General features: G+C 28.4%; 1 protein-coding gene across 6 annotated transcripts; it reads left to right on the top strand.

Annotated features, from left to right (window-relative positions):
• The first annotated feature begins 2 nt into the window (after positions 1-2).
• Positions 3-24,319, top strand: LOC107446833 (cold shock domain-containing Unr). Of its 6 annotated transcripts, none has more exons than XM_043045241.2 (16): positions 3-283; positions 654-891; positions 3,782-3,931; positions 7,005-7,101; positions 8,460-8,608; positions 9,239-9,487; positions 9,573-9,656; positions 9,959-10,125; positions 12,609-12,780; positions 12,866-13,009; positions 14,069-14,395; positions 15,216-15,391; positions 16,455-16,684; positions 19,286-19,452; positions 20,779-20,969; positions 22,591-24,319. In XM_043045241.2, the coding sequence occupies exons 2-16, from the start codon at positions 871-873 to the stop codon at positions 22,853-22,855; spliced, it is 2,589 nt and encodes an 862-aa protein (XP_042901175.1). In that variant the 5' UTR covers positions 3-283; positions 654-870; the 3' UTR covers positions 22,856-24,319. The 6 variants fall into 6 exon arrangements, with proteins under 6 accessions (XP_042901175.1, XP_071036703.1, XP_071036704.1 ...); XM_071180603.1 differs by having other exon boundaries at positions 147-283; positions 3,782-3,953; XM_071180601.1 differs by having other exon boundaries at positions 271-417.
• The last annotated feature ends 150 nt before the right edge of the window (positions 24,320-24,469 follow it).

Genomic DNA, 24,469 nt, shown 5'->3' with positions numbered 1-24,469 from the left:
GAATTTTCAGTTTTTTCAGACGCTTAATTTGCATACTCATTTCTCAATCTACTTTTTCTTTTCTTATCTCTTTAGATAAAACAATATATTTATCCTTGCTTTCTTAAATTAAACTATATTTATAATTCATAACTTTATTTATATGATCGCTAATTTCCAAGTAGTTTTTAAAAACATGGATAAAAATAAAAAGTTTTGTAAGCAGGAGATTGCAATTCAACTCAAAAATGTATCAACCAAATCCTAAGATGGCGGCATGTTGTCGGTGATGTGATTTGTCGAGGTTTGTAAATATTTGTGTGACTAATTTTTTATCCATTTCAAGTTTTTAAAATGTATTTCAGCTCATAAAATAAGTTCAAATATTATTTAACATTGTTTCCTTCTTCAAACTAGGCTTTTTTTTCTAGATAACAAGTGAGCCCAGAACAGTGTTTGCGACTTTAATTAAATGTATATGTACGACATATAACTTGTATAAACCTTTTGTTTACTTTTAATTATTTGTGTTTTACTTAAGCTATTTGTAATTTACGAATGTTTTATTCATAAAACTAATAAAATATAGTACATGTCTTAGTATTAATGGGTAATAAAAATGTTATTTGTTGTGTTTTGTCATAAATATTCATGTTTTTTTCTCTTTATTTTAGCATGACATTTTAACTTGGACAAATTCATTCAAACAGCTCAGGAACAAAAGATCAAGTCAGCTCGAACACATCTACACTCACTGTTAAACATCTGAGGCACTTCCATCTGCTAAATTTCTACCCAAATATTTTGGCCTCCTTGAAATTAAGACCACCTTAAAAGAAAACAAAGTCTGCTGCCTTTCTCCCTTGGATATATCAAATTTATCGATTCTAAATGGCAAGCCCTCAGTGGAAGGTAATTTAAAGGATTTTGTTTATATTTTTATTAAATGCTTTTGCTTTTTTTAAATGTTATCTAAAATAATTTTTAATGTAATTGATTATATAAGGGTTTTTTATTGCCAGGGCCTACTGGGGTTCAGCACACTGCTTGAAAAGACACTAAATATGTTTTTTTTTGTTTTAATATTTGATATATTTTTGTTAATTGATAAAGTTTTGTGATACATTATTAATTTTAATGATGTACAAAAATTTAAAACAGTCCCTGTGCTTATTATGCTATGTTTATATAAATAATATAATTAAAATTCCATGTTTTTACCTATTTTCAAAAAAGAAAAACTTCCTTATTGTGATCTTGCAATTTTGGAGACTTTCATGTAGTAGCTAGCAAGAAACTAAAAAACAAATAATAATAATAATGAAAAAAAGAAAAAAAAACATAAAGGGAAACAACAAATGTGATATTTTTTTAATCAAAAATTAAAATTACCAAAATCAAAAGAGGGTACTTGAAGTTCGGGTTATAGATCGTGTTCGCTCTACTTGTGTTCTGGTATATCCTTGTTAAATTAGGTAATTTAAATGTTCACCTAAACAACTAAGATAAACCAAAATATATTTAAATAACTTTGATGTTTATTTTAGCAAATGTTGTGATGTTTGGAATTTTATGGAGTTTCCTCTTTATTTTGATTTTTAGTAACTTGTAGAAAATGTACCTTATGATTAAAATATTTTTCTTTTTGGAAATTTTTTAGAAGTTGACAAAACAATTATTACTTGATGAAAAATGTGATACAAAGGAATAATCTTATCTTAAATGAATCGTAATAAGTAATTTATGAATTTATATCCGAATAAAGAATAATATATTTGCGATTATGTTATTATTTGTATAGAATTTCATGTTTTTTGATAACTAATAATTCATAATTTTGAAAATTTAATTAATTTCATCTTTAATAGTTAAATATTTGTAAATAGTTGGAAAAGGCAATTTTGTGGTAATTTGAAAAATTCTGTAAAAAAGTGGTTTTTTTTTTTTTTTTTTTNTTTTTTTTTTTTTTGGTTGCATGCATAATAAGCATAAATTATTCAGGAGTGTAGTACCTTTTGCTCTTAGTCTAGGCACTTTTTTGTTTACATATCTCTTATATTGTAATGTATTTTTTGTATGAGTACGAGATACACATATTTTTTGGCTCTATTATTTGTATTTCTTTTAATCATATTTAAGCTTGCTTCAATCAATGCATATAAGGAAAATTAGTATTATTCATTTTTAGAGACTAAATTATCACCATAATATTATTGACATCTGTATTTCTTAATTAGTGGCCTTAATAGGTACCTAATATACTAATATAAGTGCTATAGTAATTTTTTTTATTTTAATCTTTAAATGGATAAGTGTTTACCGAAAATTTATTTAAAAAAATGAAAAGCAGAATGCTTAAGGTGATATGAGCAAATTGAAGCAGGCTGGCTCGTTTTCTTACGATTGGTATTTTTCATTTATTATTATTATTGCTGCAATTTTTGAGAGATCCATTCTGTAAAAATTATTCAAAGGCTAGGTTTGACCTTAGCTCGTGTACCCTAAATCAAAAGTATGCAAATTATATCAACTTTCATTTTAAAGCGCATGTACGTCTTATTAAAAAATAACATGTATGAAATGCATGCAAAACTATTTTGGTTATTCTATAATGTTACTATTACAGTATTAGTTTAATGTGATGTGTGTAGTTAGACTTTTGAAATTATTTTGAATTATTTAAATTTTTTCACCTTTCTACCTTAATTTTGTCTTTTCGTCATTACATTATGCTGAGAATACTGAATTAGAAATGTAAAGAATATTCAGCCACTATTCAGTATGTGGCCTTTTTGCCGAATAATCGGTTGACCGAAACTATTTTTTACTATACATTATTAGGAAGAAATAGTTTTTACACATATTTGTTATGTTAGTTTGAACTCTAGCAATGATCTTTGTTAGTGTTATAAATATTACACACCTTGTCTGACACCCCTTGGCGATTCAAGTTCAAATAATAATGTTGGCTGGTTGACTCTTATTGAAATGACCACAGTGCTAAAGTAAATTATCCTCAGTGGTAGATTGATCATCAGTTAGAATATCTTTGTTCTTAGCCGTACTGCAAGTGGTTTTTATGGTAATACAAATACTGGTTAGTTTTGTCAAAAAGTCTTCCGTGGTGACAAATTTATCCCAATGCTTGATTTAGGAGTTTTTTTGTTTTCTGGGCTTGGTTCAAAATTTCATGAAGTTGAATATCAATAGTTATAAATCGAATCTGCATCAGCTATTCAATGCTGATAATAATAGTGCATATAATTTGTCGTTGGGCAAACTAGACTCTCTTTGAAATTCAGAGTTAAAGAACATGATGAAAATGTCCATTACTAAGAAAATGTAAGATCATCAATTGCTGCACACTGTTGGAATCTTGGGCATAAATAGATTTTTACAATGCCAAAAATTTTCACCCCAGTCATATCAGATCATCCTGATATGACAGATCACCCTGATGCTCTGAAATCTTATTTTATTCATATAAATGTTGATTCCCTTGTTAACGACATTAGTTCCTAACCACCTCGCCCAAGTACACGAAAATTCATTTTACCATAACTTTCCCCTCTCGTCTTTCCTCACTGTGGGTTTTCTTGTTCCGTTTTCCTCTTTTGGTTACTGTAGTTTTTCTAGTTTTGTTTCTCAGATTTATTTTTCCGTTTTTCAATCCATGAAGTTTTTTAATCAAGTAATATCTTTGTTTCAGTTTCTTAGGATTATTTATTTAGCATAAAAATATTTGTATAAAATTTTTTACCGTATTATTCATTCAATAAACTTTGTATTTTTCTTTCTACAGAACTTCCAGCCGTCAGCTCAAGATTCTGCAATGCCCAGTTGTCACCGATCTCCATCTTTCAATAAAACAACGAACGACGATTGTCAAAACAGCAATAGTTCTAGTCCCAGTGGCATTACCAGAGAAACAGGCATTGTTGAAAAATTACTTGTAAGCATTTCGTAAGCACTATGTATGTAAATGTAGTTTTTTGTAGTAGCTCTATTTGTTTCTCCAATTCTATAATAAACTTTTTTTTTTTGAAAAAAAGGTTTTAGGACAAAGTTTTTATAAAAAATAAGCTATTTTGTTGAACTTTTGGTATACAAGATTTAAACCAAAAAGTCATTGTTCATAGATTTTCTCTGAAATAATCTTTTTTGCCTTGTGTTAATGCAGTTTTAGAAATTATTAGTTATGTTTATAAATATTTCATTAGACTATAAAACATTTTCTATATACAACATCTCTTACCATAACTGCTAAATTTGATAGTTAGTTAAACCATAAGCATTTTGTAATAAACCAGTAAAGGGTTTAGGAAGTTCAATAACTGATCCTTCATCAGGATCAGGGGTCTGTCTGGGTTTTTCTGAGAGGTACCGATTTTGTGAAAATTTAGACATATTTTGTGAAACTTAAAAATTATATTAAAAAATCGACACAAAAATATGGATTTACGGGTTACAAAAATAAAAGTTTACGAAAAAGTGTTTAGTGAAACTACCGTTTTTCCTAAAGTTGAATTTATGAAGGTACCGCTAAACGGTAGTAAATTTGGCCTGGACAGACCCTGAGATGTAACTTTATATCTCTACAGTGGAGAGGCAATTATCCGAACTCTGAATTGCTGGAGTGTCTAAATATCTAGATCATAGAGGTCATGTGTTATTCCCACCTTCTTCAAAATAAAAATTGTAAAGTTACTTTTTTATTTTCAGAATGTCTGAAAGTGGTCGAAAAACGGTTTCTTTTGTCCCTTGGTGATCTTGGAAAGAAACTCACATTCTTTCGGTACAGTTGCAATGTGGGTAGCAAGTAATTTCTAATGGGGGAACTGTCTTCTAGTAAAATTCTAAAACTTTTAAACGCGTCATTTGTAATATGCAATAATAGGCACTACTTTAATTGCCAATTCTAAGCCTGGAAAAAGTGTGAAAGGGTGTTACTTAAAAATATTCTAATAGCCATTTTTCAATATTGTCCAAATATCCGTATTTTTCTTTAATGGCGCTCTGCTGTGTGTATATACAATGAAACATCCAGGAAAGACCACCTCTGTGTAGTGACTTCCTCTATTTACTACCAATTTTGGGCGGCACAGACTTTGTGTTGAAGAAAACCTTTGGGGGAGACCATCAAAACCTTTCTCCCAGTGAATCTGGAAATCTCCGCATCAAATGTGGAAAAGGTAAAGTAAGGAAACACGCAAAAATATCGGAACAAAAAAATAATAACAAAACAAATAAGTAGATTTAAATATATTCAAAATATTTGTGGGTGGCTCTTGTTAAGAGAGCTCCTTTTGACGATTACTGAAAGAGATCGACAACCTCATGATAGGATCAGAATAAACTGAAGACTATGCAATCAACGATTAAATGTTAGATTTAAAAGTTAAATTCTAAAAAATTATTTTCGAAAAACCAAGCTTCTCAAGCAAACCTTATTTTTTTAAGTAAACTGCTTTTTCTGATATAAAATTAAATGCAAACTTAAATAGAAAAATATAATTGTTTATTTTAAATAGTTCTATCATTCATAATTAATAAATTTGATTTTACTCATAATTCTCTCAGTAGGGGTCTCATTGGGGTAAAATTTTATTCATCGATCCAGTTTTTATGACGCCAACACAAGTTGCATTTCCACAAAAAGAAAATGACACAGAGTAAAATTTAAATTGCTTACAAAAACTCATGTATGTTTGATAACATTTTGAAATAAAGTGGAAATAATCCCTAAGAAGGACCAACCTGTATTTATGACCATTTTACTGTGCAACAGAGATTGGTCACTCCTGAGAAGTCTCACTGTATATATAAACTGAAGAAAGTAAAGTTCCTTCTAGAGTTTGATTTAATTCTCTNGGAAATTTTCTACATTTCTTCCGGTTTAAGGATGCTTGTTATTGTTTACATTAGACCACCCATCCATATTCAAAATGTTTGTGGGTGGCTCTTATTTAGAGAGCTCCTTTTGACGATTGCTGAAAGAGATTGACAACCTCATGCTAGGATCAGAGTCAACTGAAGACGATGCAATCAACAATTAAATTTTAGATTTAAAAGTTAAATTCTAAAAAATTCTTTTCGAAAAACCAAGCTTCTCAAGCAAACCTTATTTTTTTAAGTAAACTACTTTTTCTGATATAAAATTAAATGCAAACTTAAACAGAAAAATATAATTGTTTATTTCAAATAGTTCTATCATTCATAATTAATAAATTTGATTTTACTCTTAATTCTCTCAGTAGGGGTCTCATTGGGGTTAAATTTTATTCATCGATCCAGTTATGACGCCAACACAAGTTGCATTTCCGCAAAAAGAAAATGACACAGAGTAAAATTTAAATTGTTTACAAAAACTCATGTATGTTCGATAACATTTTGAAATAAAGTGGAAATAATCCCTAAGAAGGACCAACTTGTATTTATGACCATTTTACTGTGCAACAGAGATTGGTCACTCCTGAGAAGTCTCACTGTATATATAAACTGAAGAAAGTAAAGTTCCTTCTAGAGTTTGATTTAATTCTCTTAAAATAATAATTTATGTCCTATTTTTTTTACAAAAGAAAATCAATTTTATTATTCTTTTTAAAATTTGGTAATCAGTTCATACCCATATAAATCGTAGACTATTTGATATAGACCAGTACATTTTTAATAAGTTTGTTAGCAGGTTTTTAATTTAGTCTGGGGGAGGGGAATATAGTGGAAGCTTAATTATCAAAAAAGGTGAATTTTTAAAAATCCCATTAGGAAAAAATTTTGTAATTTTTAATTTAAAAAAAATCACTAGTACTTTAGTTTTATATTTGTTTAGGCAGTTTAGTCACAGCCACAGAAGTATAAGTTTTATCAAAAAGTAGTGTTGAACAAAATTTTGTTATGTATTTGTAATTAGGTAAATCATAATTGATAGTAACTTATAACCTACCTTAACACAAGAATGCTTTTTTTGTTTATTTCCAAATTAAATTTCTTTATTTTTTTTTTCTCATTCTGCTTTTATATTTTAGCATTCTTATGGATTTATACAGTGTTGTGAACGTCAAGCAAGGCTTTTTTTCCATTACAGTCAGTATTCAGATAATATTGAACACCTAAAACTTGGTGGTAAGATTTCATTTTTCTTATTATTAACATGTTTTATACATTATGTCGAATATATTGTTCTGACTTCTATGTTTAAAGATAAGTTTAATAGAAAAAGTTATTTTTAAATAAGAGAAAGTTTTTAAATATGAAATGCTATCATGTAAATTTAGGTTTATCTTTATTTTTCTTTAAAAAAAATCAGTGTGAATCTTGAACAAAATAATTTTTAATAAACAAAATATTAAAAAAATTTTTTTTTATCTTGTGTTAAGTTCAGTTAATAAGTAATGCTTTCTTCAAATTAAACTAAAATGTAATAATTATTAAAAAATACGCATAATAAAGTTTGGACTAAATAAGGTAAACTACTTATCGATTTTATTCAGTTTTTTTTATGTTTAACTTTAAATAACTTAGGTACATTTTTTATAATGTGCATGAAGAGAAATTTTTCTCGCACTTTTTGATGAATTATTTACAAAATGAATATTAATATGCAGTGCTTAAAACATGGATTAAATTAATTATTGACAATCATCAAAAAAAAAATGTGTTTTTTCAAGTTTATTTTTAGAATAATTGAACATTTGCTGAACAGAAAAGCTTTTTTGTGCATTAACTTTCTTACAGTTTTTCCCCCCCTCTATAGCCTGGAGAATCTCTACTTACAGATTTTTAGTACCTTAAGGTTGATTGGATAGTTTATAAGTTAACCTGTAACAAGTATTACTTTTGTGACTTAACATTATTAAAACATTATCACATTTGAATTATAGTATTAATGTTAATGTAGTTTATTTATTTATTTATTTTTTAAATCTGAGGACCTGTGCACAGGTTGCCTACATCCCTAAAAAATTTTCTTCCACAAGTTGAAAATGGCAATTTCGACCCTTCCGCCTAGATGTGCGATTTTGGAGAGATTATTTAGCTGTATAACAAAAGTTCCGGCTTAATTCTGTTCTTTGTTAAAGCAAACTTTCAAGAATTAGTTGACTGGGCAGGCAAGCCAGGAAAAAGGTTTAAAAAAATTTTTCAATTTACATTTTTAAAAATTTCTAAAGCAATCTAATTTTTTTTTTTTTAATTTTAATTTATTTGTTTGTAATTTTTTAAGGTAAAAAGTAATTTTAAATATTAAAAATAATTTTATATTTTTATTTACACATTATGCTCCTTGTCGTGAAAAGTCACAGGCGTTTCTGAGGTTGGTAGGCCTAGTATTGATATTTTTTCATGATAAAAGTACATCATTTGCTTTATTTTAACTATTTGCTAGTCATATAATTGTTAGTGTTTAAAATGACACAGCCAGATTTTTGGAAGATAGTACTACATAGCTATACAGTTATTTTATTTTTGTGCAAAATTTTCAGATGCAGTTGAATTTGAAATGACATATGACCGACGTACTGGGAAGCCGATTGCAAGTTCAGTTTGCAAAATTACATCTGAAGTTCGAGGAGTAATGTGTGAGGAAAGAGTTTCAGGATTCATTACACCAGCAATAAAAGAAAATACTGAAGTAAGATCTTTACTAGTTTGTTCATTTTATGTTCAGATTTCTTGAAAATCTTATTCTATACTTTCATGTTTTTCCAAGTTTGAGGTTGAAAATGATATAATGTCCATATCAGATTTTTAAAATTTTAACTGGCGAAAAAAATAAAATTATGCTGAATGTAACCAAAATTAAATATTATGAATATTAAAAAATGTAATTGTTGTAATTGTTAATTCAAAAAATTTAACTTTCTTAAGAAATTATGCTTTCGAAAGATATAATATGTTATACCCTGAAGATAGTTGAATGTTGCTTTTTTTTTTTTTTTTTTTTTTTTTTTTTTTTTTTTTTNTTGTTTTTGGTTGAAAGATTTGGCTGCACACCCTGTAAAAGATACCTTCAACAATTTTTTCAATCAATTAAAAAAAATGATTAAGTGATTTAATTTGCAATGTGAATCAAGTTATTTAAATCGCGTCAACCTTTCTATCTTTATTGCTTAAGAACATGATTATAAAAGTTTCTGATTAGTTTGACTTGTGAATAAATAATGACTTTCTTTTTCAGATTAAATACAAAAAATAAATATTTTTTCATCTTGTCAAATTAACCCCCAAAATAATGTTTTTTTTTTCCTTTCCTTTTTTGTAGGGAAGAGTTGCATATGAAAACAGAGGTGAATGCTTTTTCCTGCCGTACTCCGCAGACGATATCGATGAAGCGGCAGAGTTGCAGCCTAGTGATCGAGTCACATTTCGAATTGCTACTGATAAAAATACAGGAAACCTTAGGGCTTTTGATATTCGTTTGGAGAAACCTCCTCCTGCACGTTATCAGGGTGTAATTTGTGCACTAAAGGAAACATTTGGTTTTATTGAACGAGCAGATGTAGTTAAAGAGGTGAGATATAGTTTTTTATCCTTTAGAAAATGACTTTGTTGTTATACTAATTTCTTTCTTTTAAAAAACTATGTTTTCTTTTTAGATATTTTTTCATTCCAGTGAATGCAAAGCTTTTAAAAATCTTAACCTTGGAGATGATGTGGAATTTTCTGTACAGACAAGAAATGTAAGTTTCTTTTTTTATTATTTTATTTTTGTAAAAAAAATTTTCCTAAAAATTTTCTTTATATTTCTTAAGTTATGTTCACTTAGAATTGTTTCATTGTGGCAATATGACTTATACAACTTAATATTGATTGCATAAGGTTAATGAATAAAGGCAAGTGGTTAAATTATTTAATTGCAAATATTTAATTGTGTTACATGGAAACTATAGTACTTTTATATAATATTTGCCCAATATCATTAGTTGTCTGTTCTCAGTTTAAATTTTAAGCAGAGTTTCTTCATACTTTTTTTTTCTTACAGAACAAAGAGGTTGCATGTAATGTTGTCAACTTACCTTTGGGGACTGTAGTTTTTGAAGATATAAGTCCAGATTTATTAATTGGAGAAGTGACTGAAGTTATAGAAAAAAGTAGATCTCGCTCCAATGATGCTTTGCCTGGAAAAATTCAAGTGCAGTTAAATAATGAGTAAGCATTGTAATGACATCTTGCTAAACATTATTTATTTAAAAATAACCAAAAAATGCAGGTTTTAAATCTCTGAGGTTGCTAACCTCAGATTTGCTGTGAATATTTTTTGTGATATTTAGAACAAATGTTATGATAGATTGAAATATAAGTAGTTTAACTTATTAGAGACTATTGAATACCTTTTATATTCACACTAAAACTGCACGTGAACTTAAACTATACATGAGAATCAAATCTTTATCCTGTGAAAGTAACAAACAGTCTAAATTATCTTGAATCCAGCCATTTATTTGTATGTCATTAACCTAACAATGGGTTAAAAATTTTATTCAAAAACATCACTTGATGAATGAATAAGAAATCAAGACAATAAAAATAAATACATGAGGAAATATATACCATAATTCAAACAAAAATAAAGTTTCTATAACTTAAGTGGGCGTAATCTTTAGAAATATTTTTTTCTATTAATCGACATTTAAAAATATTTCAGTTTGAATATAGTGCTGGTATCTTTCATGTTTTTTAATTTAAAAGTGGAACCATTACAAAACTCTCTTAAAAATCAGATTCAATGGCATACATTTTGAACCTTTTGAGGCAAAATTTTTACTAAATATATTTTCATTTTTTATTATTAATTTAGGTCAAAATAGTGAAAACATTAGTACTATCATTTTAATAATTTATGGTTATAAAACACCAGTGTCTTTTTCTTGGTAAAGGAAAAGTCTTTCAAGTACGGCTCTTTTCTAAGCAATAGTTTTTCTAATTTGCACTTATTTAAAATTATTTAGATTTAAGAGAAACAGTTGTTCATGATTGAAATTTCTTTAATTTACAAAATCAATTATTAATAAAATTATGAATATAAATTTTTAAAAAAAATATTTGTTACTGAGTACTACTAACTTAATATTTTAGTTACTATTAAATTGTTTTTGATAATTAAAAAATACATAATATATTTTTACCTGTGGAGTGTCAGAAAAAAATATATTGAGGAGACACTGATGTCCTATCTGCGTCAAAGGATTAATTCATAATTTTAAAACTAAAGCCTTTTTGAAAGACGTGTTTGTGTTTTCTACTGAAACAGGACCTTATCGTCACATATTTACAAAAACAAAAAATTAGCTGTAAAATCTCCATGCTATAGTAGTCATAGCCAGGAGTCTGTCCAGGCCGAATTTGCTACCATTTAGCGGTACCTTCACAAATTCAATTTTAGAAAAAACGGTAGTTTCACAAAATACTTTTTCTTAAAATTTTATTTTTGTATCCTTAAGAAACGATAAATCTATAATTTTACTATGTTTTTGTGTTGATTTTTTAATATAATTTTTAATTTTTCACAAATTATGTCTAAATTTTCACAAAATAGGTACCTCTCAGAAAAACCTAGACAGACCCTTGATAGCTTCAGAAAAAATTGAGTTTTTTCACAAATTTACAAAAACTGGACTTTTTCAAAATGTCTGGTATAATCCCTATGCAAAACTACAATCTGTATTATCATAACAGTTCAACTAAGTCCTTAGCTCATTTAAAAATTGTGTTATCCATTTAATATTTTCCATTGTATAATCCCTTTCTTTTTCTTGTAGTGTGATTTATTATCCTTTTGGTGAACGTGATCCCAAAGCTNTTAAGAGAAACAGTTGTTCATGATTGAAATTTCTTTAATTTACAAAATCAATTATTAATAAAATTATGAATATAAATTTTTAAAAAAAATATTTGTTACTGAGTACTACTAACTTAATATTTTAGTTACTATTAAATTGTTTTTGATAATTAAAAAATACATAATATATTTTTACCTGTGGAGTGTCAGAAAAAATATATTGAAGAGACGCCGGTGTCCCATCTGCGTCAAAGGATTAATTCATAATTTTAAAACTAAACCCTTTTTGAAAGACATGTTTGTAATTTCTACTGAAACAGGACCTTATTGTCACATATTTACAAAAACAAAAAATTAGCTGCAAAAACTCCATGCTATAGTAGACATATCCAGGAGTCTATCCAGGCCGAATTTACTACCGTTTAGCGGTACCTTCACAAATTCACTTTTAGTAAAAACAATAGTTTCACAAAATACTTTTTCTTAAAATTTTATTTTTGTATCCTTAAGAAACGATAAATCTATATTTTTACTATGTTTTTGTGTTGATTTTTTAATTTTTCACAAATTATGTCTAAATTTTCACTAAATAGGTACCTCTCAAAAAAACCTAGACAGACCCTTGATAGCTTCAGAAAATTGAGTGTTTTCACAAATTTACAAAAACTGAACTTTTTCAAAATGTCTGGTATAATCCCTATACAAAACTACAATCTGTATTACCATAACAGTTCAACTAAATCCTTAGCTCATTTAAAAATTGTGTTATCCATTTAATATTTTCCATTGTATAATCCCTTTTTTTTTCATTATATTTAATAAGACTAATGAGTATCTCTCCTTTTTCTTGTAGTGTGATTTATTATCCTTTTGGTGAACGTGATCCCAAAGCTGAATACACCCTTCAACTTGGTGATTGGGTGCAGTTTAATGTGGCCACCGATCGACGAGACAATCTTCAAAGAGCTACTAATATTGAACTTCTTATAAATGAATTTACTTTTTCTAAAGAAAAACGAGAGCAGGTATTTCCGAAATGCATAAATTATAAAAATGCTTCCAGCTTTGATGAGTGGTTTATGTATATGTTTTTGTAAAATCTCTTTACAGGGATTTGTGACTTCTTTAAAAGAGGCTTTTGGATTTATTTCTTACGGTGTGCGAGAAAATCGGGTATACTTTCGTTTAAGTGAGCTCCTTAACCCAGAAGATGGCATAAAACTTCAGGATGAAGTTGAATTTACTACTGCTCAGGTAATTTGTTTTAAATCAAGATTTTAGTTTTTGCTTCGAAAGCAAGATAACCAGTATAATTTTGAATAAGTAATATGTTACCTAACCAGTAAGTGGCAAACGATTTTAACAATTAATTATTTTTCCTCCTAACTGTTAAAAATTATGTATCGATAGAAATTAGGAGTTATTATATTGCTAGAAATTCTCTAATACAAATGTTATGCCTATTCAAAGTATTTTGTCGTCAAGCCCCTAAGTTAAAAGATAAAATGCTATTGAGCAATGAAAAGAGCAACTAATAAACTTAATTCTGGTGGGTGAGTATATAAACTCCCTTGTTAGTATTTCCCCGTCGTTATATGTTACAAACTGCACAAATATACTTTATTTTATACTTCGAACTTCTTTCATTTGCTGGCTGTTAATATTGACCAGGCTGTTGATAATTATTAAGAGATTAGATTAATTTTTATCACTAATGTGTTTTCAATCAATAAACTAAACTTAGTGGCATGAAAGCCCATAGAGGGACAAGGCCTCTGTGCTCATCTCATTTTTCTTGACCTTTGTGCTCGGAGGTACAAGAGCAGATGTTCTGGTTGAAAGGTCAGCCCAACGTGGAACCCTCAGTGTTTAGTTCCCAAGCATACTTGGTACTATTTTATTGACCCATTGAAGGGATGGAAGGCTGAATCAACCTTGCCCGGTCCAAGAATCAATTTATACTTCTTTCAATTAATAAGAAACTTAAGAACTGTGTTTTGATTGCTTTTGAGCAGCAGTTTAACCTTTTTTTTCTTAAATAAAAATAAAAACTAGATGATTCTATTTCCCCCCCCCCCTAAATGCTTAATACCATTTTCTGCATTCCACAGCTCTAAATTCCAAACAAAAATTATGCTTCGAATCTATTGTATATCAAATTAAAATATATAAATGTGCATCAAATACTCTGTTTAGTAATAATTGATTGAGTTTTGCAACATTGTTAAATTTTTTTTAGAATACCTAAATTTAATTTTTAAAAGTACAATATTTCCGCAATTTTGATGAATATTTTTTCTCTTCGTATTTTAGGATCCTGCTTCTCCTGGCAGAATCCATGCACTTCGTATCAAAGTGCTTCCACCAGGAACAATAGTTACTCCTCCAACCAATGGCTCTTCAAAACAGGACCAAAGAAACTCAGATGATTACTATATTGGAGTGGTTGAAAAAGAAGCTCCATCCCGTTGGTCTTTAGAAAGCCCACAACGAGGTAGTAAGAAATCTGCCCAAGAAGAAAATAGTGATGAATTGTCGGGGGAGGGCGTTATTACTCTCAACAAAAATGGGGCCAAAGAAAGTGTGTATTTCACTACACAAGATTGTGAGCATCGCTCCTTCCCCCGAGCCGGTGATAAAGTAAGTGATCGGGTGGAAGTTTTTATTATAGCTTCATTTTGTGTCCGGGAGGAGAAAAACTTAAAATCAAAATTTTGTTCTCTGATCCGACTAATTAAAACTCTTAAGTCTCTACTAGAGATCTGTATAATGTTAATATCAATTGCTTTCTCATCATGTTTTCAAGTTGGTCTTTTTTTACCATATAAGAATTCTTAAACTAGATTTGTGTCATTTTAAAGTAGTTTTTTTATTTTTCTAAAAGAATGTTCAAAATGTATTTCAAAATTTTTAATAGAATGAGTATTTAAAATTTTTTCTCTTTCACTTGTCTTATAATATTCATTAAGGCTCCCACTGAAGACTTTGGAATGTCAGGGAATTTTATTTTGACTCCTAAATGCTTGGAATTGTGTGGGAAAGTTGCTTTTTCTACAAAAACATGGAAAATTCCTACATTGTACCTGGAAAATAACCAGTCTTAAAATCTTCAATAATAAATAGTAATAGGTTATTGAGATTGGATTTATATAATTCTGTCATCTATTAGAATTATTTGTAGTAAAAATTTTACATTTTAGTGAAACTATTCTCATTCAATGGTATTTTTTTCTCTCACAATATCTAATGTTTAACATTACAAATAAAAAACAAAATCAGTTTTGCAATGAAAAATTGTATGATATAGATAAAATATGGTCTGAATTTTCCTGAAATACCTGGCTGGAAAAGTCTGGCAGTTTTTTTTTTCTTCTGAAATTAAGTTGGAACCCTATTTTCTCATATTGTTTTGTTAGAAATTGTGTTTTAGTTTCATTTGACTAATAAACTGCCATTTCAGGTTGAATTTATGCTACTTACCAAAGATGACAAATTGTATGCTAAACATGTGAAAGTAATGTCAAAAATACGAAATGGTTTCCGTTACACTCATAGAGGATATGTTGCTGCCTTGAAAGATACCTTTGGATTTATTGAGACTGAAGATCATGACAAAGAAGTATTTTTTCATTATAGGTAATTGAAAAATTTTATTGATTAGTTAGATTTTTTAAAGTTATATCAAACATTTTTCTCTTTCAAGGAATTGTTTGATTTTGCTATTCCTTGAATGATTTGATCTATGTGTAACTATAAAATAATTTTGTAAGGTGAAATATTTATGAATATTAAAATATCATGAAATTATGTTGTGTATAAAAAACGCATCTACTCTTATCTTCTTGATTTCAGCTTACACTGAACCGCAAGAAGTTTTTCCAGAAATAGATGGGAGAAAATATGCATTATAATGATAAATAGTGTTATAAAGTTAAACTGCTTTAAGTGTAAATCTTAACAGTGTAAATTTAATCTTAATTAAAATGTAAAATTTATATTTTTTTTAATTTTATAGTTTTTTTATTGTAATATTTTTTAAAAAGTTAGTGAAACTTTGTTAGTAAGCAACTGTAATTAGTAAACAACTGTAATTAGTAAACAACTGAAATTAGTAAACAACTGTCATTAGTAAACAACTGTAAAAATGAACTTCAATAAAATTTTCAAACTTTTTGGGAATCATAATAAATTACTATGTTTTATATTTTTGCCTTACTTAATAAGAAATATTAATGGCTAAGCAACCATTAATATTTCTTATTAAGAAAACATGCTGGTGTGCAATTTATTAAGAATGCAGTGATGTATTCTTCAGATCCAAATTTTTTTATTCAATTATTCTCTCATGATTCTGTCTAAAAATTCATGCATTTTATATATTGGAAGTAGGCTTCAACTTCGTAACTTGTAAAGGCTAGAAAAATATTTATAGCTCAGAATGATATGTCTTATATTTTTAAATAATACTAATAAGAACAGTTCTGGAAGTATTTATAACTATATAATCAAAAGAAATAACTGTATATTTTATGCTTCAAACATTTATTTTGTTGGCTTTTTTTTGTTTATAATATATGTGATCTATGATTGTAAGTCTTAGACACTCTCCCAGTTTTTAATCTATTCTTGGAGTTTATACAAAGTTCATTTTCTAATTAAATTTAATCTATTTATTTTGTCATTCTTTTGTTTGTTAAAGTGTTTTTGATGGAAATGCATCGTCCCTTGAAATTGGACAAGAAGTGGAATATGGTGTTACTCACAAAGGTAACAAACTGAGCGCAGAATGTGTACGTAAATTATCTTCAGGTACTCTGCAAAAGGAAGATATTCAACCTGAAATTTTGAATGGTGTTGTGGTTTGTCCTGTAAGATGCTTCAATCCGGATCAAGAACAGTATTCTGGAAAAATACGTTTGGCTTCTCATGGTAAGGAATGCTTACTGAAATTTCATTGTTTATAATTGTGCATTGTACCTTAATTATTATGGGTAGCTGCCACTTTCTCTGAAAACCGAAGAAAGCTAGGATTCTTAAGGAAATTCACGATCAGCTCTAAAAATTCCTTGAATATCATTAGTACAGGGACTGTTCCACACCTTATAAACGTTTAGCCAGTAGTGTTATCATTTGTCTTATTGTCATTGCTACTTTAATAAATAGTTTAAATTAATTTAATGATTTTCTTTTATTGAAATCAGTTTCTTAAATCATTAAAATTATAAATCATTATTGGAAATTAATTTGTCTCAAACTTTTATTAAATACAAATTTTTTATTTAAGATAATAATGAGTAAATCTAGATAGCAAATAATTTAAAATTTTAGTTTTATAAATTTTTGTATTCATAGATAAATTTTAAAATGCTGTTAAAAATCAATCTTAATCTTGAAAATTGGTATAATCGTAGGAACCTTGGGTTTGTTATTAACTGTTATTTAATTGTGATTTATTTTTTTAAAAGGTGCAAGTCAAAATTAAATCACTCCTTATTTGCATGCACTAAGAATACTAAGATGCAATTTGACAATCAGCAAACCTGCTTGAAATCATGTGAATTAGGCGGAAGGTGCATTTTCTGTTTTTTCAGTGGCCTCATCTATGGCCAACAGTAAGACTTCAACCCCACACACACCGAAGCCCGTTAAATAAGGAGGACCCAATCATTTATTTCCAATTCATTACCCCAGAGGTATTGGACTTGTTATGAGAACTTTTTTTTTGTAACCCCGATAGATTTAACATGCAACAGTCACCATAAATACACTGGGATTTTTCAGCTGACTCAAACTCACATTCATAACTGATGTTTCAGCGATTATGCAGATAAATGCTACACTATTGGAGAAACCAGTAAAAGCAAATTTTGTGAAATATTAATGATACATTTTATTTCTTGTCAATTATATGCCATTTTGTCTGCTCACATTGCTTTTGTTGTAGTTGCACTGTTTCACTTTTCCCAATGCACTTTGATATGTACAGTTTTCATAGTAAACTTCTTCTTTATTTATTTAATTTATTACAGATATTATCTAAGTATTTACTTTGATGGAATACTATGTTTTATGCTCCAAATAAATTGTTGTTAAAGTTCAGATTTTTTTGATAGTGCGAGAAAGCAATTTTTGGTTATCAGCATTGGCACGACAGCCCTTTGTGAGCCTGGGCCTTCCTCAGAAGCTTTTCCCATTCTGCCCTTCTCCCAGCAATTGTTTTCCAGTTCTTTACTTTTAGGATGGCAAAATCCTCATCCACGCAGTCCTTTCATCTCTTTTGGGGCCTTCCTCTTGGCCTTTTATTGGAGGGGGTTGCGTTAGAGACTCTCAATGCTGTTCGTTCTGGGCTCATTCTCACTACATGCCCGGCCCATCTCATTCTACTTAATTTAATAGATAATTTTTGGTTATACCTTTAAAAAAAGTTGGGTAAAAAAACTTAATTAGGTGTCTAAATATAACAATATGACTAAATGTAATGATAATCTTCTAATCTAATAAAGTGTGTTTTTATTAGATTATGTCTTTACGAAGATCCAATACAAGGATAAGGATGAAAACTTTTATAAATTTATTTTTGAAAATTATACAAATTATGTAATTAGTGTTTTAATACTGCCTTTTATGTTATTTTGAGATTGTTAAAATATACTTTTTTAAACTGATTTGGGTGGGAAAGAAAAAAAATATCATGCAATTTTCGCAGAAAATATTTTTAAAAAATCTAATAGCAAGCAAACATATGATAAATTTACTTCCTAGAAATGCTATCTGTGTAATTATATTGGTGTAGTTTGTCGGAAAAATTCACAGGAAATTCTAGAATGCTCGCTATCCCATTTAGATTGTGTAGCAACCTTCTCCGAGATGCTTCTAAAGATCTTGCAGATTAAAAAAAATATTAATTATCAGTGTATTTGTATAGATTTAATAATGATCATCACAAATATTTTTAATACTTCTCTCCCTCTGATTAAATTCATCAAAAATGGTTAAGATTAATTAATTGTTTCTGTTGTAATGTACACTAGGGAACCGATTATCCGGAACGATCGGGACCATCGTTATTCCGGATAACTGATTTTTCCGGTTTTCTGAATCACTACAAAAAGCCGTTTTTTTTATTGCTAAACCCAACTAAAAAAATATTTGGAAATAATCTTAAAAAGAAGAAAAAACGATGAAGTAATACACTGATGATTATTTTCAAAATGATGGTAAGGTAAACATCTTTTAAAAAAGAATGAAAAATCCTAAAATCTTATGAGGAAAAAAAAGTTTTTTTTAAAAAAAATGGCGGGAAAATTTATTGAAATTCATTCCGGTTTTTTGGTTTTCCGGTTTTCTGATTTCCGGATAACGGGTTCTGTACTGTAGTTCAATTTAGATTTTATCTTTTCCTTTTATTTCATACCATACTCTTAGCACTTCAGTATAATACATAACAGTGTTCTCGATGAATGTTTCAACTATTGTGTCTTTGTCTTAAATGACCTTAATCTTAAATGAATAATCTTTTTCTGATTTTAGCTGAAAATATGGATGAAAATTTAACAGAGTATGAATTTGGCATTACAAGCTTAGATGACAAACATGAATTTCTCCAGAAAGGGGATGTTGTCCAATTTCAGATCGGAATCACTAAGAAAGGAAAAGAGAGAGCTGTTAACATTAAAGCTATTCGAGCTAGGATACAGGTTAGTTTGATTTTTGGTATTTATTTTAAATTATATAGAATGATTAGGAATAAAGTAATCAATTTTAGTGTATTAATTAATGTGTAATCAATTGTCTTTTTATTATTACAAATGTAATACAAGGGTGTCACTATTCAGTCCTGGGGACTGAAATCAGTCTTGAGAAAAAATCATCAGACTAAATTTCATGAATTAATATTTTTTTTTTTTTTAAATTTAAAATGTCCTTTTTTCCTTAAAAATTTTGTAAATATTTTCTGTTAAAAAGAAAATAATATATTTTATTGAAAACAAAGTTATTTTTCATAATTATTGCAAAATGATCAAGTAATGATGTTTCTGTTACACAAGTATTCAGAAATGTAAAAGGTATGCAAAAATTGGAGTTTATAAATGTTTCAGTGACTGCTTGCTAACACAAAATTTGTATTACTGTTGTGTCTAAATAAGCTTCAGATTTCATTTTACCTCAATGTTTTAAAATAGTTTTTTTTTTTTAAAAAAAAAAAGAGAGAAAAAAAGATAGAAGACAAAAAATCACGGTGAAGCAAAAAATAAGTAGAGATATAAATAGCTTCATGAAAAAATAAGTGGTTTATTATTCAGTGATTAGTGTAAAAAGACATAAAGAGCTGTTATTTTTATCTTGATTGCTATAAAAAAAATAATAAAAGGAAAAAAATTTTGAGAAAAATAATCACATCCTTGATTTAATATAAGTGCCAGGTAGATTTTTGAGTCAGTGAGCTATAAATTTCTGAAAATTCTGGTGTGCAATTGGTCAAGAAATAAGTTTAGTCTTGAAATTTTTTTAGAGTTGCACCTGTGTGTAATATTAGAAAACATTAATCATAGTTATTGTATCAAATAAAAATGAGAAAAGTATTTTAAATAATGTATAAATCATTAGTTTTCACTGAAATATTTCTTCAGAAGGCATTGACAGGAAGCATCCTATTGAATTAATCATTTCAACTGTAGTTAAATTGTTTATTTATTATCATTATGAATTATAATTGTAACATTCAATGCAGTAAGGATAGATTTTGAATTTTTTATTCATTTTTAGTTTAGCTGCAGTTATTGTAAGGTAGTCTAAGGTGTTGATTTAAAAAAAAAAAAACTAGAACGTAAGAAAACCTAAATGTATACAAAAGAAACCAGTGCTAATTATTAAAGATATGTAAACCAAGCTTTGAAATTTACCTGTTATCTCAATTTCTGCATTGAATTGTATAGCTGCCATTATAATAATAAAGCTAAACTGACCAAAAATTATTTTGAACAATGATAAGATACCTTAATTTGTTTATTTTGAATGTTTAGGCAGTTGTGGATACTATCAAAGGAAATTTCGGATTTCTCGCCTATGAGGCAGAGGAGGGTAAGAAGTTGTTCTTCCACATGTCTGAAGTGAAAGGTGACAGTAATATACAGGCTGGAGATAAAGTGGAGTTTGTTGTTGTTTACCATCAGAGGACTGGAAAATATTCTGCTTGCAGTGTTGTTAAAATAGGGTAATGCTTTCATTCAATAGTTTCACTCAGTTTTGAAAGTGTCTTCTTATATGTGTGAATTTTATGATACTTTTCATAACAGTATTAGTTTTAATTGAATTTACAGTGCTGTGTTTTTTAATATAACGATTCCCCACTTTTTGCTCTGTTCACCAGCCCTCGTACTGGTTTCTCATCATTCATCTTTTTTTCTTACTAGGGGGCTAGACCCACAATTCTTACCCTCTCATCAACCCTGATAATTGCTTTGCAATAATTGTTGTTTCTTAGCATAAAGTTTTTTCTACAGAAGTTGAAATTATTCACTTATATATGTGTTCTATATAGAACTCTGTTTCCTTATGCTTGTGCCCCCACTTCTCACATACGAAATTCATTTCTCCAAAATTCATCTTACATTACTTAAAACAAATTTTGAAAATTTACACTAATTTTAAATAATTTTTGAGAGAAATTTTCAAAATCAATTTGCCTTTTCATTTATTTTTCCTTTCCCTCTAACTCCTTGTTGCTTCCACCATTCTTAAACATTCATGTTCATGCCTGCTTTTTATCTGACAGTTAAACAATATTTTTCCAAATTAATATATTAAATATCGATGATAATTACATAGCTTCTTTATCTAACTTACCTGTATTTTTATTTTTTTTTCTTCCTTTTTTAAGCTATTTTTGCTTTACCTTTTATTGTCATTTTAATGTGAGGGTTACAAAAATAGTTATTACTGATTTCTGCTGCTTGCTTGGTAATATTACTCACTAATTTACGATGTCGTATAAAATAATCCCAGCTCTTGTTGGGGTGCCAATAATTTATGACGAGTTTTAATAATTTCATTTTTCTGGGGGAAAAAACATTGGTTTAAATCTTTAAATCAAAAGAAATGCAATTACGATTTGTAGAGATTTAACGATTTTAAGAGAGCAATATCAAACGATGCTTCTTTATTGAAAGCATTTCCTTTAAAAAAAACACTTTTTCTCAGTTTAAAATATTTGTTTTCTGCCCTATTTACTTATCATTTGACTTGTTCTTAAAAGTAATTTTAGTTGGTATGCTAGTACTTACTGTTGAAATAAATACAGGATTTTAACATTAATAAAAATATGAATTAATATTTTTTTAAAAATTAATTTGGCTAAAGAAACTGTTAGTAGGACTGTAATTTGGGAGAAGAAACTGTTATCGTAACATCTCATATTTGGATGCTACTTATCCTGTGGGTATTAGGGGTAAGTTACAAATTAAAAATTGTTTATAAATACAGGTACCTATTGTCAATTTTATTTTTTAATGTTTCAGTAAAGTATCTGAAAAATTGAAGTAAATATTGCGAAGTTTAAATAATCCCTTGTTTAATTTTTTCTATCATAAATAACTATACTATGTTACAAGAAAAAATTATTTGACACAATCTCCTCTAACTCCCAGATGTTAGGTTCCCTGTCACAACATCTATTTGGTTGCAATAATAACGAATAAATAATAAACAATGGTTGCAATAATAACGAAGCATGCTTTGCAATGCTTTTTTTTAGGCATTTCAGATTAGCACAGTGGTATATGATTCAATCATTGTTTTACCATAGATAAATATTATTTATATATATATACTTACAGGGAAAGACAACCTCTGGAAAGACCAGAGCGACTGAATCGCATCCGCACTATTTCATCTGAAGGAGGAGGCCCCCGCCTCATTTTGGTTCGTCAACCTAAAGGCCCGGATGGTTCCAATGGATTCAAGCTCCTCCGCACTGTGAATGAAGATGAAGCCAGTTTGCCTCAACTGCAATCTAATGGAGTCATTAATGAAACATGCTCACTCCTCAACGAAATGCATTTAAATGTGGAGCCTAATACTCTTGTTTGCTCACAAGGATAACTTTCTTTTGTTCAAATCTGTTTCAGTAATCGCAGTGACTTTAAACCCTACATATATTACGTTTGGATTACAGCTAATAATGTAGACTTGCATTCATTCGGAAAAAAAAAGAAAAGAAAAAAAATTAGCTAATTATTCGGTTAAATTTTTTCTTTGTCCCTAGAACTTCCCTTCCTACTTTTATCATTTATAAGTTTCTCATATCTATATATTAAAAAAACGATTATAATTTATAATCTGAAAAAAATATATAAGGTATTTACTGTTGATATTCTGTCTTTAGACAAAATTTATGTTAGTTCATGTTTTAAAATAAAAAGTGAACAGTGATATAAATGCACGCCTGCCAATTCAGCTAGATTTAGATCTGACATCCAATTTCATCCGAGTAGATATCTACTTTCTATTCTCAGCTAAAATTCTCAATGATTAATTTTTAGGAAATTTTTCTATTTGGATTTTTATGATGAAAATCCCAATTAGATAATTTTTTTTACACTTGTCTTATTTTTAAATCATTTCCTGTTCTGTATGTGTAGGGCTTTTTTGATGCTCGTCTATTATGATTAAAATTTAAATTATTTCATTGTTTTGCACCTTCAATGTTTTTTGTAATGAAAATCCCTATTAGCTAATTTTTTACACTAGTTTCATTTTTTAAATCCCTCCTTTCACATTCTTTATATATAGGATTTTTTTTTATTACTATTTTTATTATGATTCAAATATAAATTGCACCATATTTTGCACCTTTGTTATTATTATTATTATCTTTATATGAAAAATATTCTGGTGAAATCTTTGTTAAATTATATGATTTTGATTGCTACTATACAAAAAACTTTAGAATAAGGCAATTTTTTTATGAAATTATTTTATTATGAAATTCGCATCCCACCTTCTGTTTTCTTTTATTTTTATAGAAAATAACATAAGTGTATTAATCATCAATCATGAGATCTAGCTGTAACTGCAACTAATTGGCAGGTGTGCAAGTGATACTCCCCATTGTTTGAATGATAATGGTTCCTTAAGTTCTTGAAACAGAAAGTGAGAGTAAACTAAGCATTGCAGATACCAGCACGCTTGAGCTTGACGCATGTTTACAGGCTTCTTGCCTATTCATACTTTGCTCTTCCATTTGAAATTGAAGGTTGTTTTTATATATTTTTATTATTTTAGATACCTTTTTTGGAAAATTTAACTTATGCGAGGAAGTGCATAGTGTGTATTTCTTTTCAGGCAGGCTCTCTAAAATAATTGATTGATAATATTAAGTACGCATCCATAAAAAGTTTAACGAAATTTTAAGGTTTTATGTTTTTATATCCTTTCTAAAAAAATGATTTTAAAAAGTTAAGAAGCCGCTAAACATGTGCCTTATATTATGATGTAATTAAAACAAATACTTTGTAACGGTGAATAAACTTTTTGCAGAGAAATAAAAAGATCAAGTGCTGGCAAGTTTGTTGTTATTACTTTGTTCTCTCTTTTTTCTTTTCACTCCATGACACACTTAACTGGACTGTGCCCCGTCCGTGCACTGAGCCAAGACTTTAATGGTCTCTACTGATAGTTGCCTAAGGAATTTGAATGAAAAATAATTTGCTGAAC

This window comes from Parasteatoda tepidariorum, chromosome 5, assembly GCF_043381705.1.
Source record: "Parasteatoda tepidariorum isolate YZ-2023 chromosome 5, CAS_Ptep_4.0, whole genome shotgun sequence".
NCBI classification, from domain to species: domain Eukaryota; kingdom Metazoa; phylum Arthropoda; class Arachnida; order Araneae; family Theridiidae; genus Parasteatoda; species Parasteatoda tepidariorum.
Note: the sequence above shows the minus strand (reverse complement) of the source record. Positions and strands in the feature narration are given on the sequence as shown.